Raw genomic sequence first — 17,240 nt, 5'->3', positions numbered from 1 at the left:
GAGAGAGAGAGAGAGAGAGAGGAGAGAGAGAGAGAGAGCCACCTTGACTACAGAGCATTTCTGCTCATTGATTATGAATAATAGCAGTTGATTTTCTACTGTTAATGAAATACAGTTGTAGATTTCATCTCCATGCTTAGTGAATTAAGACTTTTACATGTGTCAAACTGAAATGACTGTTTCTATTATTTAGCTTTTAGATAAGCGTGAGATTCACATTCAACTCATTTTACTTATAATAGATGGGTTTTTAACAACCTTACCATCAGACTGCCTGGTCCTCAAGAAAAATATTGCCTTTGGTAGAATGAAGGTATTTACTGGATTTTACATGAGACTGACATATTCTGGAGCAACTGGAAAAAATTGGTCCTTACTGACACTGTACTTGGCAGAATGAGAGGAAAATATCAACAAGTCAGAGTTAAAGACAGAGAAGCTTTATAAAGAAAAAGAATAAGCTCAAAGAAACTTTAGAGGTAGGGAGGGCTTTATAGATCATTTACTGCAGTGACTTCTTAATTGGTTTCATCCATCCATCCATCCATCCATCCATCCATCCATCCATCCATCCATCCATCATGCGTTTTTTAAGCGCCTGCAATAGTCACTAAATAGCAGCTACGGGTACAGGAAGGAAGAAACACCGAAGTCTGGCTTGTGTGGAGCTCATAGGCTGGCAGAGAACATAGACATTAGGAAAATAATTCTACGAGGAACTAAACTGCATGTTACTACCAGAGAAAAGTTAAGTCTAATGACATTTTACCCTTTTTGTTTAAATCAGGAAGACAGTATCTACTCTGGAGGCTACGCGTCATACCCGCTTCTCTAACATCCTCTGAGACACGGTTTCGGATGGGAGTGTGTAATACTGTTCAGATGTAGTAAATGAGAAGAATGGTTCAGACTCCAGCCTGACACCTTCATGTATTTTCCAGGTTAAAGAAATAATGTGCCTAAAATCATACACCCAATTGCTAAGAGTTCTGCACTAAAGCCCGGCTCTCTTAATTAAGTGCTCATCTTACTATCTTAAATTGGCGGAGAACAGCCTCCCGCCCCAGCTTTCAGAATTGCTGATGATTTCCTGCTTCCTCTCTTCTTGTCCACTAGTCACTCTACATTTATTAATGGAATTGCTTATTAAATAATCTGCTGTATTCTTCTCGTGCTTTTTATTCTATCCTGTTATCAGATACCTTTGTTCCTTATTTACTGAAAACAAAAAATAAATCAACCATATCTTTGTTCCTTCAGAGTCCACAAAACTCTTCTTTAATATTTATATATTGTATCTCTTTTACAACAATGGTGAGTAAACTAGGGACATCAGCAACCCCTGCTTTTGTAAATAACAGCCATGCCTAGTAACAGATTGCCTTTGTCTTCCATGACCTTTGCATGGCAGAGTTTAATAATTGAAAAAAGATCATATGACCCACCAAGAGGAAGGCATTTACTGTATGGTCTTTTACAGAAAAGACAGAAGTGCAAATTCTTTTCTGGCTGGATTTTCTTCAGAACACAAAAGCCTGCACTTTGCTTGCTCAGAAAATTTTACTGGACTGATTTTACTATTAAAATTTTATATGTTCTTTGAGGGTATTTCAAAGATTTTTTTTTAAGTGTCACAAAGAATTAACATTTTCTTTGTTAGAGTCTTGGTTTAGTGAAACAGTGAGTGGGTTTAAAGTTAGATAAGCAGGAAAAGATAACTCTCCCAATTATAAGGCTTGGGTAAGTCACTGGATTTGAACTCTCTTTCCTAATCCCCACATGAAAAACTGACATTTATTCAGAATTCTGAAAATAATGAGACATCAAATATACTTACCATGTATCTGGCTCATGGTGCCAAATAAATGGTATTGATTATTACTTAACAGTATTTCACTGATCACATTTACTTACTACTTACTTTACTGAATAAATAATGCCAGTACTAAATTGTTAAGTGTACTGATCTAAATTAGTGCTCATTATATGGGATAGGTTTAATTTTGATATTGTGCACATGGTTAGATAGCTCAAGAACTTTGAATAAGTGCCAAATTCTGAAAGTCAGTTTAAGCGTGACTAGTAATTAAAAAGTTAACATCTGGCTCAATTATGCTAACAACATATTATTCTATTACATTTGATACACCTGAGTGATAATAAAATTGCTGAATAGAATAACACAAATACTACATTCAGTTTCTGAAGAAAAGCATATGAGTTCCTTGAACTGTGATACATTTTCTATTTCTGTGTCTCTCTTACTAAAGAAAAGACCTTACAAACATGAATAAAGGAGAACAACTCAATGCTACCTGTCAAATGTCATCTAGAGAGATGAAAGAGAGTCTGTTCAGACATCGCAACTTTAAATGATGCCAAGTGATATTCACATATTCTAAACCACGAGCCTGCTGTCATTCAGTGAGGAAGGCCTGCTGCTTGTACATCTACCCTCACGCTCCAAACAAGCAGGCGCATTGTGGAGCATCTCAACTGGTAAGGGGAAACACATGTGACTTCTTTAAAAGAAGAACTTGAAGAAACGCAATGCAAAAAAAAAAAGACCCACACAGTCTACAACTGTGAGTTTAAAAGAAAAAGTTCTTTACAATATTTATCTACTTACTTATACCTTGCTTTACTTCACAAAAAATGTCAGCACTCATATGGGAAACCTACATAATACAATGGCAAAGCAAAGACTAAAAATAAGATGAAGGAAATTAGCAAAAGTAGAACAAAGATGAGCAATATAAAATAGCAATGAGGCGATTATTCAAGATGTGGCTATGAACACATTTTTATAGTCATTTCTACTAGATATTTCTTAGAAAATGTAATCGTTATAAATTAGTACTATCTGAAATTAAATTGCAATTGTATGTTTTCAATACAACTTCAGTGATCGGTTTAGTGTTTTTCTTATCCTACCTAAGTTCTAATGCTAGAAACTACAATCAACATGAGAAGTTTCTGGGGAAAGCAGTTCTGAGCTGTGGAAGAATAACCTACTTGAGTACCATTGAGATCAATTAAGAAAGTAAAGCTATAACAGTACTTGTTTGGATGCTCATAATTAACAAGTTCTAGAATAATGAAAGGATTAAATTCTACCACCTGTGGTTTAGTATATATAAATTTATAAAGTAGTTGCATAAACCATTCCAACATGAACTATGTGCTTTAGTAAACCATTTTTTCTTTAGATAATAACTTTTTGGTATGATTATTATGCAATAAACAAAATCTATATATATATATATCTCAAAGCATTAACACACTCAACATTTTCATCATCCGGTGTCTTCTGATGTGTTTATATATTTTCCACACAATTCTAATCTGTCCCCAACAAACTTCTGTTACTGTGTTTCTATTCTCATTTTCTAGAATTTTACATGGAAATTGTAATACAGCATATACCTTTGTTTTGTCTGAATTATGACTCAGCCAAAGTTTGAGCCTCATCTGTGCTGTATTGTGAATTAACACATTCCTTTATATTGCTGAGTGGCATTCCATTGTATAGATATGCTATGTGTGTTTATCCATTCACCGCTGGAGGATATTAGAGTCATTGCCAGTTCTGCGATATTACAATTACAGATATATTGTGCTGGTTTGCAGTGTGTGCAGTTTTACATTCAAATCAACTATGTACGAAAATTCTAGGTTATTTTCAATCTTGTCAGTACTTGATATTATCAGTCTTTTAAATTTCATCCATTTTCCCTCGTGTTGCAGCTTACTGTGATTTTAACTCACTTTTTCTTAGTGACTACTACTGTTGAGTATCTTTTCATTTGCTTATTTACCATGCATATATCTTTCTTAGTGAAATTTTTCCTGAAATTCTTTGCTCCTTTTGATTGAGTTATTTTGGTTTTTAAAAACATTTTGAAAGTTCTTTATATATACCACATCATATATATGCTTGATAAATACTGTATTTTGTCTGTGGCTTGTCATTATTTTCTTAAAATTTGAGTAAAAATTTTAAATTTTTAACTTATTTTTTTCTTTTGTGGATCATGATTTCACATTCTGTTCAACCAAATTTCTTTCCTATGTCAAAGTCAGAAATAAAAGTTTTGTACTTTTAGCTTTTAGCTTATGGTAAGATCATTCTGAATTAATATTTATATAAGCTAGAATGTATGGGCTAGTGTTTGTTTTTTGGATATAGACATCCAGTGGTTTTCTTAAATTATATTTTGTGCATTGAGTTTCCTCTGTACTTTTCAAATAAAATATCTGAAGTTAAAAATTATTTGCTCATATATAGCTGAATCTATTTCTTTTCTGAAGTTTGATTTAGTCCATCTTTGTGTCAAAACCTATGTTAAACTGTCATAATTACAATGGCTTTAAAATAATACTTCAAAATCAAGTAGTAATTTCAAAGTAATTTATTTGAGGCCTTTGCATAAAAATTTTAGAATCAGTCTGATAATTACTACAAAAACAGTTGGAAATATTTTGATTAGCATTGCAGTGAGTCTATAAACTTGGCTAGATTTCACACTGTAAAAATACTCAGTGTCGTGACCCATAAATATAGTTGCAAAATAATATGTCTTGTTTACTTTTATTTAGTACAAATTTGTAATGTGTAAGTAATACTGTTTTTGCATTCTTATACTACAGTATCCAATGTTTTGGAATCTATGGCTTTAAATTTTTAAAAAATCCTCATTTTTTTTTGCAAGTATGTGATTGTACACAATTCTCCATAGGTTTCAGTTTTTCAGTGTGTCCTGAAAGCAGTTCCACTGACTGCTTTTGTTCAGTAATACAATTCTAAAAATAAATTGTGTACCAAATTATCTTGGGTAATAGAGGCATTGTCTCTTTCTACAGGAAAGGGAAAGTCAATTTTGTCCAGAAAAATAAAGAAAATTTCTTTGTTCAGGAAAAAAATGCAGGCAACCTTATTTCTCATTACAAAAATCTTCAACTTCTTTATATTTGAGGTTTCTTATCTGTAATAAAACTGATTATGTTCACATAAGTTACCTGGCATTTTTTATCAGGGAACTTGTAAAAACAACTATGGACACAGAGTCTGCCTATGTTCCTTTCTCTGATTAAGGATTTCATGTTTTCGGCCAACACCCATAAAAGTGAGAAAGACTATGCTATTATTGTATACTTAAAGTAAAATCTCAGATCCTTCGCAGTTCTTAAAAAACATATATAAATACAATTAAAATGTGTATAATTTATCTTATTCAACCTTACCAAATGCACTTAGCAGATTGAAAATGTTTTTTGTTGAGTGTATCCTATTTCTACATAAACAGTCATGTTGGACTGTGAATAACATTTTATTTCTTTGCAATGTGGATGCTTCTTATTTATAGTCATTGCCTTATGCTATTAGATAAAACCTCCCATAAAAGGTGGAAAGGACTTCATATAGACAGACATTCCTGTCTTGTTCCTGATCTTGTGGGGGATGCCAGATTGGCAGCGGTACTTCAGTTCATGAATGCTTTAGTTTGCAAAGAGATACACTGGCAAAATTGCGTTTTTCTTTGTGAATTCTGCATTAGATGATGAACACAACTGCGGTCATCTTTCCCACACAAACATGAACATGACCATGTTTTCCAGAATCCTAGAACAAATTAAGTTCATGAACTGAAGTAGTACTGAATTATATATTTTACATTTTTGGATACATAAATTTGCATTCTTGTAAATATCCCTGAACTTCATCCTAAAACCATTACTTGGTAATGATGTGAACACGTCACATCCTACTTTGAATGTTTGTTAGGCAGGGTCAAGGTAGTACTCATGCCAGATTAATTCTTCCTCACTGCTGCAGCAGAGACCTGTTTTATATCTCTATCCAGTACTCAGGAATATGTAGCAAGGGGAACAGGTAATGCTGGCCCTCAGTGAGTACCAGATGCTGCTCCTTTTATTCCTGGAGAGTGATTCTCTACATTGTAGTTTCCTTAAACACCCTCAGCAATGTTCTCTCCAGCCTTCACAGGGTCTATCTGCTCATCTCAAGGCTTTCACCCTATTCCTTACTCTCTCTTCTCTCTCGTCCACATTATTTTCTCCTGTACACTTTAGCCAACTTTTCTCCTTGAAGTCTTGGCTGTTTCTTCAGTTGGGAGAGTTCCCTGACCTTTTGCCACATCCTGGATACTCCACCCAGATAGGAATCTGCAAGAGTTTCAGGACTCATCTTTCCTTGTTTTCTAAATCTTGGGTTCACAGTTTTGTGCTTCTTGATAGCCAGTGTCTTGAAAGTAATTCTTTTATTTTTATTTTTTGCATTTTCAGGGGCAGTGATAAATTTGATCTTTATTATTGCCTTTTGGCTGAAGAGCAGAAACCACCTTAATATACATCTTTGGATACTGTACTTATGGAAAAAAACAATGAGCTCATATTAAAGATATAGAATTGAACCAGGCATGGTAGTCCCAGCACAGAGATCACCACAAGTTTGAAGGAAGTCTAACCTACATAGTGAGCTCAAGGCCAGCTTGAAGCACACAGCAAGATCCTGCCTTTTAGAAATACAATTAAGAAATAATATAGAATTTATCATATACAATAAGTTCATTTATACCTAAATGTGGACTTTGGTTAACTATACAAAATAAAAGATAAGATTGATCAAATGCAAGTGTTACTGTACATTGTTAATTAGAAGGCAAAGACATAAAGGATGATCACTGTAAAGAAGAGGAAGGACAAAACAAAGACCAAGAAAAGGAAGGCAAAGAGGGCTAAAGAAAAGAACAAATTAAAGCAGAGTAATGCTTAACCCCATTAGTAACAGTGGTAGAGTGTGACTGAGACAGACTGGAATGAGCCTGCGTCTTTGTTTTTACCATTACAGGTATCACTGAGACAGATGTCTGTGATAACCAAGATATGATCCATGGAATTTTTTTTTGGTTAAGCCTATGATTTAAGAATAAAGTTTATATTTTTGAAAAGATAAACAAACAGAGCTAAGTGCAGTAGTACACTCCTGCAATTCCAGATTTCTGGGAAGCTAAGGCGAGGGAATCTCAAGTTGGAGCCCAGGCTGGACAACTTGATGACTTCGAGAGACTCGGTTTTAAAAATTAAGCAATAAATAAATAAACGTGCTGGGGATGCACCTCTGTACAAAGGTACAGGTTTTAGCTCGAGTAGCCCCCGGAGGAATTAAAGATTATAACATGCTACAAAACATACAACAGTTATTATTTGCTAGTAACAAGCAAGTTTTTCAAATATTGGTTTAAGATATTGGGAATATTAAAATACAAAAGAGAAAAAAAAAGAGCAAAATGTCGTTCCATTGTAGGGCTGATACACCAGTGACAGCTACGGATAAGAAGCACATGGAGGAAACACGCAGTTAGTCAGGTGGTACGCAGAAAATTATAGTAAGGCCAGGGATCGGGCTGTTAGAGAGTACAGATCGCCTCTCAGCACATAGGAAAAATAGTATGGCAGTCTTGGGAATGAAGTTATTTGAGTTTTTTTGGTTTTTTTTGTTTGTTTGTTTTTTCCACTGAAGAAGGCCACAGAGAGTTGCCAAGCAGAGACAGTCATTTTGATTGAAGTGGAGGTTTCTCATTAGAAGCCTAGGTGTTTGGGGCTCCTACTTCTTTCCTGCCAGTGGTGAAGCAGGGACTAGGAGGGAAGGTTGTCTTGGGAATACCCAGAGCTTCTGGGTCCGTCTGGATAGCAATGGTGTTTAGAGCCTGGCTTAATCACAGTCATTTTTCTCTCATTGCTCAGACAGAATACACAGCACCCAAGGTTAAGGGGGGAAAGGCTTATTTGGCTTACATTTCATAGAGGTTTCAGTCCATAATCGGCTGGCTCCAAAGTAGGATTACAAACAAGCATCATAGAAGAGAAACAACATGGTGTGCACAAGGTAGCAAAGGCAAGAAAGGACCGTGTCTTTCTGTTCCTTTTATCTTATTTAGACTACATATATTAGGGCATATAGTGGTTTAGTAATCGCACATCCTTAATCCTAGCATCCTGCATTCTGGATTCACTCACCTATGACTACATGAGGCTTTGGGGGAACATCTAGACCCAAACCATATCAAAGCCAGAGAGTATATGTCCTAGCTGGGCCTTGACAGGCTTATTAGAAGGTGGTGGTAAGCCTGAACAGGAGGGAAGCAGCAGATTATGCCCCTAGAGTGACAAAAGTTTTAAGGCTGGGCATGCCCTGATACTGATAATGCTATCAGTAGAGATCATGACCTGTTGTGTGAAGAGCGATAGATATTGCTGTTGTTAGCACCATTGAAGACTCACCATACAAAATCAAATCAGTGTTCAATGATAGTGATTTTATTAAATGATTGTTGAACACCTCCTAAGCATGGAGTAGTGTTTGGGAACTGAAAATACAGTGGTGTCGAGAAAATAGAAACAAGATCCATCTCAGAGTGAAATCACATTTGAACTTGTGGGTAATTTTGAATAATTGACAAGTGCTGCATACCAGTTGGGTGGTATCACTTGAAAGAGGTAGAGGAAGGCACTCTGAGAACATGCCACTTCCACTGGCTGTTGCAAGATGAAAAGGAGCCAGCCATTCCACAAGTGAGTGAGGGAAGGCAGACAGAATAAAAGGAAGAAAGCCCCGAGGCATTAAAGAGCTCTCACAACACAGACTCATGACTGTGGCAGTTTCTCCTCAGGCAGCTTCATCAGAGTGCTCCGTTGATCTGTGATGAGAAAGGACCTCCCTCCTGTTTTCTCCTGCTAAAATTGGGACCAAAGAAAGTGCAGAGAAAAGAAATGTCCTTCCAGAGATTCAGAGTCTTTAGGTGGCATCTTTGCTTTGTCCACAGTGGTACGTTACTTGCCCCTTTGTTTATACATTTATTATAGAACTGCAGGAGGGCAATGATATTCATAGCAAACTTACCAGTAGCAGCAGTAGCTGGCATTTATTGAGATCATATAAATCTCCAAATACTTGATAAATACTTGACATGTAGTAATCATTTATTTTTTTATTTTTATTGAGTTTATTGGTACAATCTAGGTATACAGTACAGTTACATTCATTACTGGGATCCTGTACCTTTACATGACAGGTCTTGGTTCTCATTTTCTCCCCTTGTCCCTACCCTCCCTTCACCCCTTTCTCCCCTCCCCATTTACAAACACTTTATTTCCATTTTTTCATTTGGGGAAAGGGAATAAAGGACATGTAGTAATAATTTAGACCTCAAAACAATCCCGAGTAGGGGATAATACAAACCTCATTTTCGACATGAGAAAGCTGAGGTAAATAGAGTGTTTTGAGTGTATATTGAGTGTTTTGCCTAGTTCATGCAGCCAATAAGTATTCAAAATTGTTTATATCATTCCAGAACCTACATAATCTTATAATTAATGTACTACTCAGACTTTTTTCAAGTAACAATCTGTAAAGATAGAATACGTTTCAAGTGTTCAATTTCATTTTAATAGATAGTTTGAACCTCACTTACTAAATTGTTTTCCAGATGCAATTTTCACTACTGTCATTGTTAGCACAAGTTCTTCTAGTATGACTCTGAAAGAATTACTTTTTTTTGGATAAGATCCACTTTTCCTTCCTTTATCTTATATCTTTATTTGTGTTGTTTTTTAATTTTATTTTTTCTTTTATTGCGTCTTTATCCTGTATCTTTTTGTAAGCTTACTTTCAGTCCTGCTGGGTCTTGGAGAAATGTTCAGTCCTGTTCTTTCCTCATTGTTGTTCTCCTCAGATTGAGCTCATGCATGGTCTCTGCACAATTCCCTCAATCCTCCAACTCCTATTTCTTGTCCTTGTGTTTTACTGCCACAGATTTAAGGCTCAGTGTTTTGTTTGTTAGCCAGTTTTGAGGAATAGGCTTTGGGAAGTGCACTTTACCAGATAATCTTATTTTTGCATACTAGGGAGTTAGTAACACTTGTGCTATTAAATTTTGTCACTCAGACAAATAATAGACAATAAATTTCATGATACTGATAACTGTGTGTATTCTTTTTCTCCTAAATGTCCCTTGCCTTAATGAATACTTTCATAGTTTACGGAAACTATTTAAAAGCTGATTCCTTCAGGTTGGGTTTCAAAGATTACATACAAAGTTAAATTGTGAAATACATTTCACTGAAAATAAAAGTAAGCAACCTAACATACTCTAAAATCAAACAAAAAATTCAAAACAGATTTAGATAAAGGAGAGATGTTGATTTATTTATTTTGGGTACCAGCAAGTCAACTAGAAATGTTCTACAAAATAGAATATTTCCTAAACCCTATCTTTGTGACTTATATATGAGAAAACAAATAACATGAAAAATTATCTTTATTTATATTTACAACCGACCTGTAGTTTATGTCATCAAATTCATTCACTACCTAATCTCTCTAAAGAAGTTTTACTTATTCACCTGGATGCATGCTTCAAGGGCATGGAAAACATGATCAAAATACAACATAGCCAGCTATAGAAAAGAGCCTTACCTTTAAAGAAGACAAAATTCCCGTCACTATTTTCATACACTGCATCAATACTAGGAGGCAAGCCCCGCCAGAAATAAGTAATCTGCATGGGGTATCCATCCATCACCCTGTTGTTTCTCACTCGCCAAAACCACTGGTCCTGCAAATGGAACAAAACCATCAGTCAGCAGCCATGCAGCCACCACACCAGTTCACTGTGCAAGAATTGGCTGAACAGTTTCCAAGCCAAGTTACCCCATCACACATCAAAAGAGAAAAAGGGATCAATAATTTGACAACAATGACCACCAAAGTTTCTGTAATAAACAACTCTCCAGTCCAAGCCATACAGAGGGATTAAAGACATAATGTCAAAGTACTTGATCCGGTCATTTAAAATTATCCCCAAGGTTTTCTACATGGGAAACAGAAGTAGCACAAATCCCTCCAGATCAAGAATACAAGTCAGCTTCAGGAAAGTGAGAACAGCACTGTGTTCACCTAAGCATCCTACTGCTTTTACACATGCAAATTCTCCACATCTAAGATGTTGAGGATTAACTAGGGAGGTAGTAACTCTGTTCTGCCCATGTTACATCTGCTTTATGTATAATTATAAACAGAGCACATTTTAAATCCTTAAACATGTCCTGGTTTACTCAATAATGGTAACCCTAGATGACCAAATTTACCTTGAAAAAAAATCATCAAAGAGAATTCCTGTTTGGGTGAATTACCTCGGCTATCTGCTACATGATTTCCTTTACTACTCTCAGTCATTCCGTAGGTCACCTATATTCTTATTTTGAGGGAGTAACACATAAGTTGGCCTATTGTGTTTTTCAAGTTGTTGAATTATTAATTGGGCTACCACTAATGTACTTCAACATAAATATCTACTAATGGGAAAAAAGTAACCAACCCACAAACCAATGAAACAAAAGTAAAATCCAAAATTTTTTTAAAAAAATGTAACTGTTGACACTAGGTAGGTTCAATTGAATATTTCAGAATATAGTAAGATCTATTCAAAGTGCTTTAATATTAAAATACAAGGCATATTTAAAATACATCAAAATTTTACTTCATTTTAAACTTCATTTCAAATTTATGTACATATAACTATTTCACATGGAAGTTAAATATTTCTACTAAATGGATAAGTATCTCACAAATACACTTGAATTCAAATTCTCTGTCCTCTTTCTCTCTTCTTCCAATTTAGATAGTAATAAATAATATACTAGAGAGTTTTCCTATGATTTTGACTCAAAATAGGTTGGCATGACTGAACTTCCCAGGGTTTATCAGTTACCCATATATTCATACACACCAAAATCTACCAAGGATTCTTGGATTTCTGGTAATGATAAAAACAAAGTTTTTTTTTTCCAAATAAATCTATCACCTATCAAGGGTTGTCTAGTAATCCCCACTATTTAGACATGAAGGAGTACCTTCATTAATGCCTCTGAGTTCATGTTCTTGCTCTGTTCTCTAATATCTGTGCCATCTCATTCAAGAGACTAGTCACTGAGTTAATTACAAACCAATATCTAACACCTATCATGATCACTGTACTAACAGACTTTCTTAGGATGAGGCAAATAGTAAAATTCAAACTTTTATTTTTATTTCTTTAGAATACACTGAAATTATCACCTAAACTGCACTTTATGCTGACTTTTCTGTTTACAGTTTTACCTCATGCATCATTTACTTTTCAGAATCTACCATAAAGCTCTTTCTCCCCAAGACTACCTTATGTTATTAACTTTTTCTGATAGCACATTCTACTTGGCAGCTTGAATTTATAAAGATTTTACAAACATGCAGTAGAAAAATTGAATGGATTATAAAATACAAAGTAACTATTTTATGAAAAAGATTGTAATCTGGGGAAATATATGTGGACTTAGAGATCAGAGATTTACTTCTAATAGAATGTGAGCAAATGACAACTTGATCATTTAAAAGAAAAATCTTCTTTTTTGCCTAGATACAAGTGGAACTTTTAACTGGGTATAAGACCAAACTAATCCCCAAATAAAATGTACTTACTATCTTAATGTGTCTATGAAATAATAAATTAAAATGGCTAAGTATCTACTAGATTTTTTATAAAAAACTGGCTATTACTATGGAAAAATGAAAGGGAAACTTCTGTAAATTGAATAGTGAAAAGTAACCAAGTGAAAACACATTGGACCTATTTCAGTTATTTTTTTTGGAGAAGAACTTCACAGTGCTTACTCTGCCTACATTTGGAGACAGGGCCAGTGGCTCTTTGGCTTAGACATATGCGGCAATCTGAAGATAGGAATACAAATTGTCTTTATAAAAAAGAGAAATGAAGGTTCTGCCTTAGGATAAGCATAATCACTTTGCAAAAATTCAGGAAGTAACGTGGATCCAAGAGGAACTAGTGACTATTTCTTATTGACAGAGGTCTTGGCAAGGAGTCATATGGATCACTCTGCTCCTTGTCACTATTCAATTTCTAGGTAACTTCTCAGTTTGGCAGAAAGCAATGGAACAAATGATTTAGAAAGCATCCTGACAGACAATGTGAACTCCTACTGTAGTCACTACAGATTGCCATGTGGAATGGCGTTTCTGAACAATTCAGAAGGAAAAGAGATTTACAATTACATGCAGGTCTCTGTACAGAAGTTCCTTATAACTGAAACTTTCTCTGAGTACTTTTACCTAAAATGGAAGCCCCTCATATATGCACACATATCTGCTGGTTTTGTTCACCTCCCTTCCCAGCTATATATTTTTTTCATTGCACTTATCACTGTTTTACAAAATACTTGTTGTACTTATTTATGTTAATTTTCTCTAAGAAATAAGTTCTGTAAACAAGGGACTATGTTTTCTTCATTATGGTTCACAATTTCCAGAAAAGAACTTTGCGCATAGAAGATGTTTAATAGTTTATGAAAGAAAAAAAAATGTAAAGAAAGATAAAAGTAAGTGATACATTTAGAAGATAACGCTCTAAAATCAAACCTAAGTTCATTCTCCTCTATGGGGGTGATGTTGTCTTATTTAAATAAATGAAAACTATGTACCAGTCATAAGAATACAACGATTCTATTTGAATAGGCCAATATTTAGCACTTATTTTGTTTCTAAAAGCCAATGATATTTAAAGGTCTTTGAACCATGGAGGAAAACCACATCAGTTTTCATCCTTTCAAACACTGCAAGTTTTGTTTTGACTTTAGATGTGAAGGGAAAGAAAAAGGAACAATTTCTGTAAAGAGCAATATCTAATCTATGTATGGACATTATGTGAGTGGAAGTACTATAAATGATAATAATAACAACTACTACTGACATATTTGCAAGGTAAATTTATGAAAACAAAATATAGCTTTAAAATGACCTAACTAGATGGAATTTGTACTCAAATACCAATATTTCACTTAAGAAAAGATTTAGGGCCTTTCATGTCAACTTATATTTCCATGTAGCATAGGACCTGGAAAAACCATTCAGTTCACAGCATTAAATCCACAGAGTACCACACAGTATACACAAGGAAGCACTAATATATAGGAAAAATTTGGTGTACTTTTCTTCTATTTCTTTAAAAAAATTCTGGCTTATAGAAGACAAAACTAAATAAAAAAATCCTCCGGCATCTGAAGATGAAATCATAATATTATTGATATATTATCATAGAGTGCTATCTTCTGGGCTAGTGTAAAATACAATTAGAACTAATCTGTCACTTCTCTTCTGATACATAGAGTCATTTTGTGACTTAATCTCAAACCAGTTTCTAAACGTCATAATTCATTTTGTGAGCCCTCCCCTGACTGGCCTCCTTGGTCTTTGTCTAATTTTCCCATTTCTGAAATAGCATCTCTTAACTCTTTGCCATCATCTATGTTGGAAATGTCACTGTTTGTGGCAGAGGTGAAAACAGTGCTATCTCAAAATCTCCAAGTCAAATGTTGTACCTAGCCCTCAAAAGAGGGGGTGCTGTGAGGGACTACTACTTCTGCATAAAGATGCAGCCTCCATGACTCTAATTAGTGCTCTTATAAAGGAGGGGTCAGAGATATCTTTCTCCCTCCTCTTGTGTAAGAGCAAACAGACAGAAATGGAGTGTGCCAAGTATGAGAAAGCAAGCTCTTGGTGGACACAGAACTGTGAGCAGTAAGTTTCTGTTGTTTATACACACCTAGTTTATGCTATTTTGTTGCTGAAGCCCAAAATGCACTGTTACACTATTTCATAGCAATTTCTATGTTCACATACTAACCCGTATGGAATCAGTGTGCATGCATGTGTGTGTATATCTACACATTTGTATGTGTGTGGCTGAATGATGTCCTCCTGCTTCACCACCCTCCATATTACTCAGGAATAGGGACAGTGTATTTTTGCTTATCACTGAATAGTCAACATTGAGAACTGTATCCCGCATATTACAGGAGCCCAACATATATTTAACAGACAGATCTTTCAATATTTTCATCAAATTACTACAGGTTGAATAACACTATATCTGAGATTTTTCAAGCCAAGCTAGCTGCATAATATGGGTACCAAACTGATTTACTAAAATGACACACTCATCAAAGGAACTCACTGGCTGTGAAAAAATAAGTACTCATGTACATAAATATAGATTCTGATCACAGGCAATCACAGGTTGTTTTTGAGGGATGAAGATATGCTGAGGAGAAACCAGATATGAAACAATGTTGAAAGAAGGAAAATTATACAGCCATACACATGGGGGAAAGGAATTCTTATGATTGCCTAAAAGATAGAGGAGGACATTCAGCAAGGCTGACTTTACTTCTAGTTCACTGGGAGGGGAAAGAGATGCCTGAAGCAAGCATCTGGATGCTGTCCTCCAGCACCTACCCTGGGGAGCCAGACTCTCCGGAGCTGCAGGTTGGGAGGCAGTTGGGCATGAGCAACTCTGGAGATTTCCTCAGCCACAGGTGGGAGCCAGCAATGAGAAGGTGTTAAAGATATCCATTTCTCTGAGTGATTAAAACTAAAAGACACTATCTTAGGGCATTTAAACTGTTTTGGAATATACAAGCAAGCCCACAATACCTAATGTTCTTTAAAAAAAAACATATCACAAGAAAATATTGTTTTGCTTTCATGTGATGTGGTTAAATGAAAAGCACCTTTGTTTTATTAAAAAATCACAAATAATGTCATTGTAAAAACTATGACATAGAAGAAAACACTTGCTTTCTTTATCACAAAGGCTCAAACTTTAATGTATGAAGAACTCTTAAAAGTCAAGAAAAACCCTCACCCTTATAGAAAAATGACTAAGAGACACAAGGAACTCTTCACAGAAAAGGAAAGGTTTCTAAGCATAGGAAAAGATGCATATGCTGCAACTGCTCTGGGATACTAAATCTTTCTTAGCCAATTACTTCAGTGTGGCTTATGGAAAGAGCCTCCATCACCCATCCCTGGAATGGCACATGCCTGTGAAGATCAGGATGGTAACATAAAATAATATTCCACACGGACTGCATTTGTTCCTTAACTCAGTTATCCTTCCTTTAGCAATCTATCCCAAGGAACATACGTCTTCTCAAATAGAAAAATAACAATGCACTAACATATATGAGGTTTTTTATTATGGCATCTTTTGTGATTTGAAAAAGTATGCTGTTTTCTGTAAGATAATGGGAAAAATGAACATGTATGCATACTAATGTGCTTGTATAGATTTAGATCAAAATATAGATGAAGGCAGACATTAATTACGTTTGAGTCTGTACCTACACGTATACATAAGGAATACCAGCACTTGCCAAATGTAGACTCTAGGTGTGAAATGTTCATTCTTTCAATTCTCTGTATTTTTGACAATTCTCAAAATGATAAAACAGGCTTACTCAAATATCTGCAAACAGTTAATTATCTTATGACAAAATGTTATGTAAATTTTGGAAATATTTTTGGTAACTAAATACTATTCTGTCTCTTAAGAATAAATTTATTAACTTTCCATGGAATATAAATTTGCTACTATAAAGAATCCTACAATCAACATTGTATGTTAAGAAAGTGTAAGTTTTCTATATACAGTCCAATTTAATACATCTTTCATTTGACTTGAAATATAAAGTCATACACTGCAATTCCATGTAAGCATATTATAAATTCACTAAATTTCACACTACATTGTTATGTTCAGGTTCACAGGCTATATAAAAATTATAAAAAGTACAATAATATTTTAATAAAGAGAACAAAGCCATTCACACTGAAATAACTGTACATTTCTCAACACTGAGAAAGAAAAAATAAGAATATAATTTGAGGAACAAAAAAAAATTACTAAGTGATGTTTAATAGATATATCCTCAAAGACAATGCCGTTCTGGGAAGCTTTCATTATCTGACCACAGCAGCTGACACAAGCTGATTTTCGGTATATAAACATTAGGGGGAAACCTGTTCAAAGCAACCATTAGAATATACTTTTTCACGAACACAGTCATGAATGTCGGCAATGATTCTGTAGGCACGATTTTCAGGGCTCATTAATCCAAGTAATTCTGGGAGAAACGATGCAGAAATGCATCTCAATAGGTCAAGTACTTTGGACACTGCCTGCAGTTTTGAAAAATGCTCAAAACACAAACTCACTGTAGCAGTAGAAGAAAATAACATATTTACAAGTTATTCTTTAAATCATTTTTATATTGGGCCAGGGATTTAGCTCAGCAGTTGCACCACCTGCTTACCAAATAATATACAA

General features: G+C 34.9%; 1 protein-coding gene across 2 annotated transcripts in view; it reads right to left on the bottom strand.

Moving 5' to 3' along the window:
- Mmp16 (matrix metallopeptidase 16) overlaps window positions 1-17,240 on the bottom strand; it is a 280,678-nt gene that overhangs the window by 26,925 nt on the left and 236,513 nt on the right. For both annotated transcript variants that reach the window (XM_010605541.2, XM_033760297.1), the window contains one exon: window positions 10,499-10,637. In XM_010605541.2, coding sequence (XP_010603843.1) covers window positions 10,499-10,637 — 139 coding nt within the window. The remainder of the gene's footprint in view (window positions 1-10,498; window positions 10,638-17,240) is intronic.

This window comes from Fukomys damarensis, unplaced genomic scaffold (genome assembly GCF_012274545.1).
Source record: "Fukomys damarensis isolate Sample0158 unplaced genomic scaffold, DMR_v1.0_HiC HiC_scaffold_5, whole genome shotgun sequence".
Taxonomy (NCBI): Eukaryota; Metazoa; Chordata; class Mammalia; order Rodentia; family Bathyergidae; genus Fukomys; species Fukomys damarensis.
The sequence above is the reverse complement of the archived record's forward strand: the minus strand, read 5'-3'. Positions and strand labels throughout refer to the sequence as shown.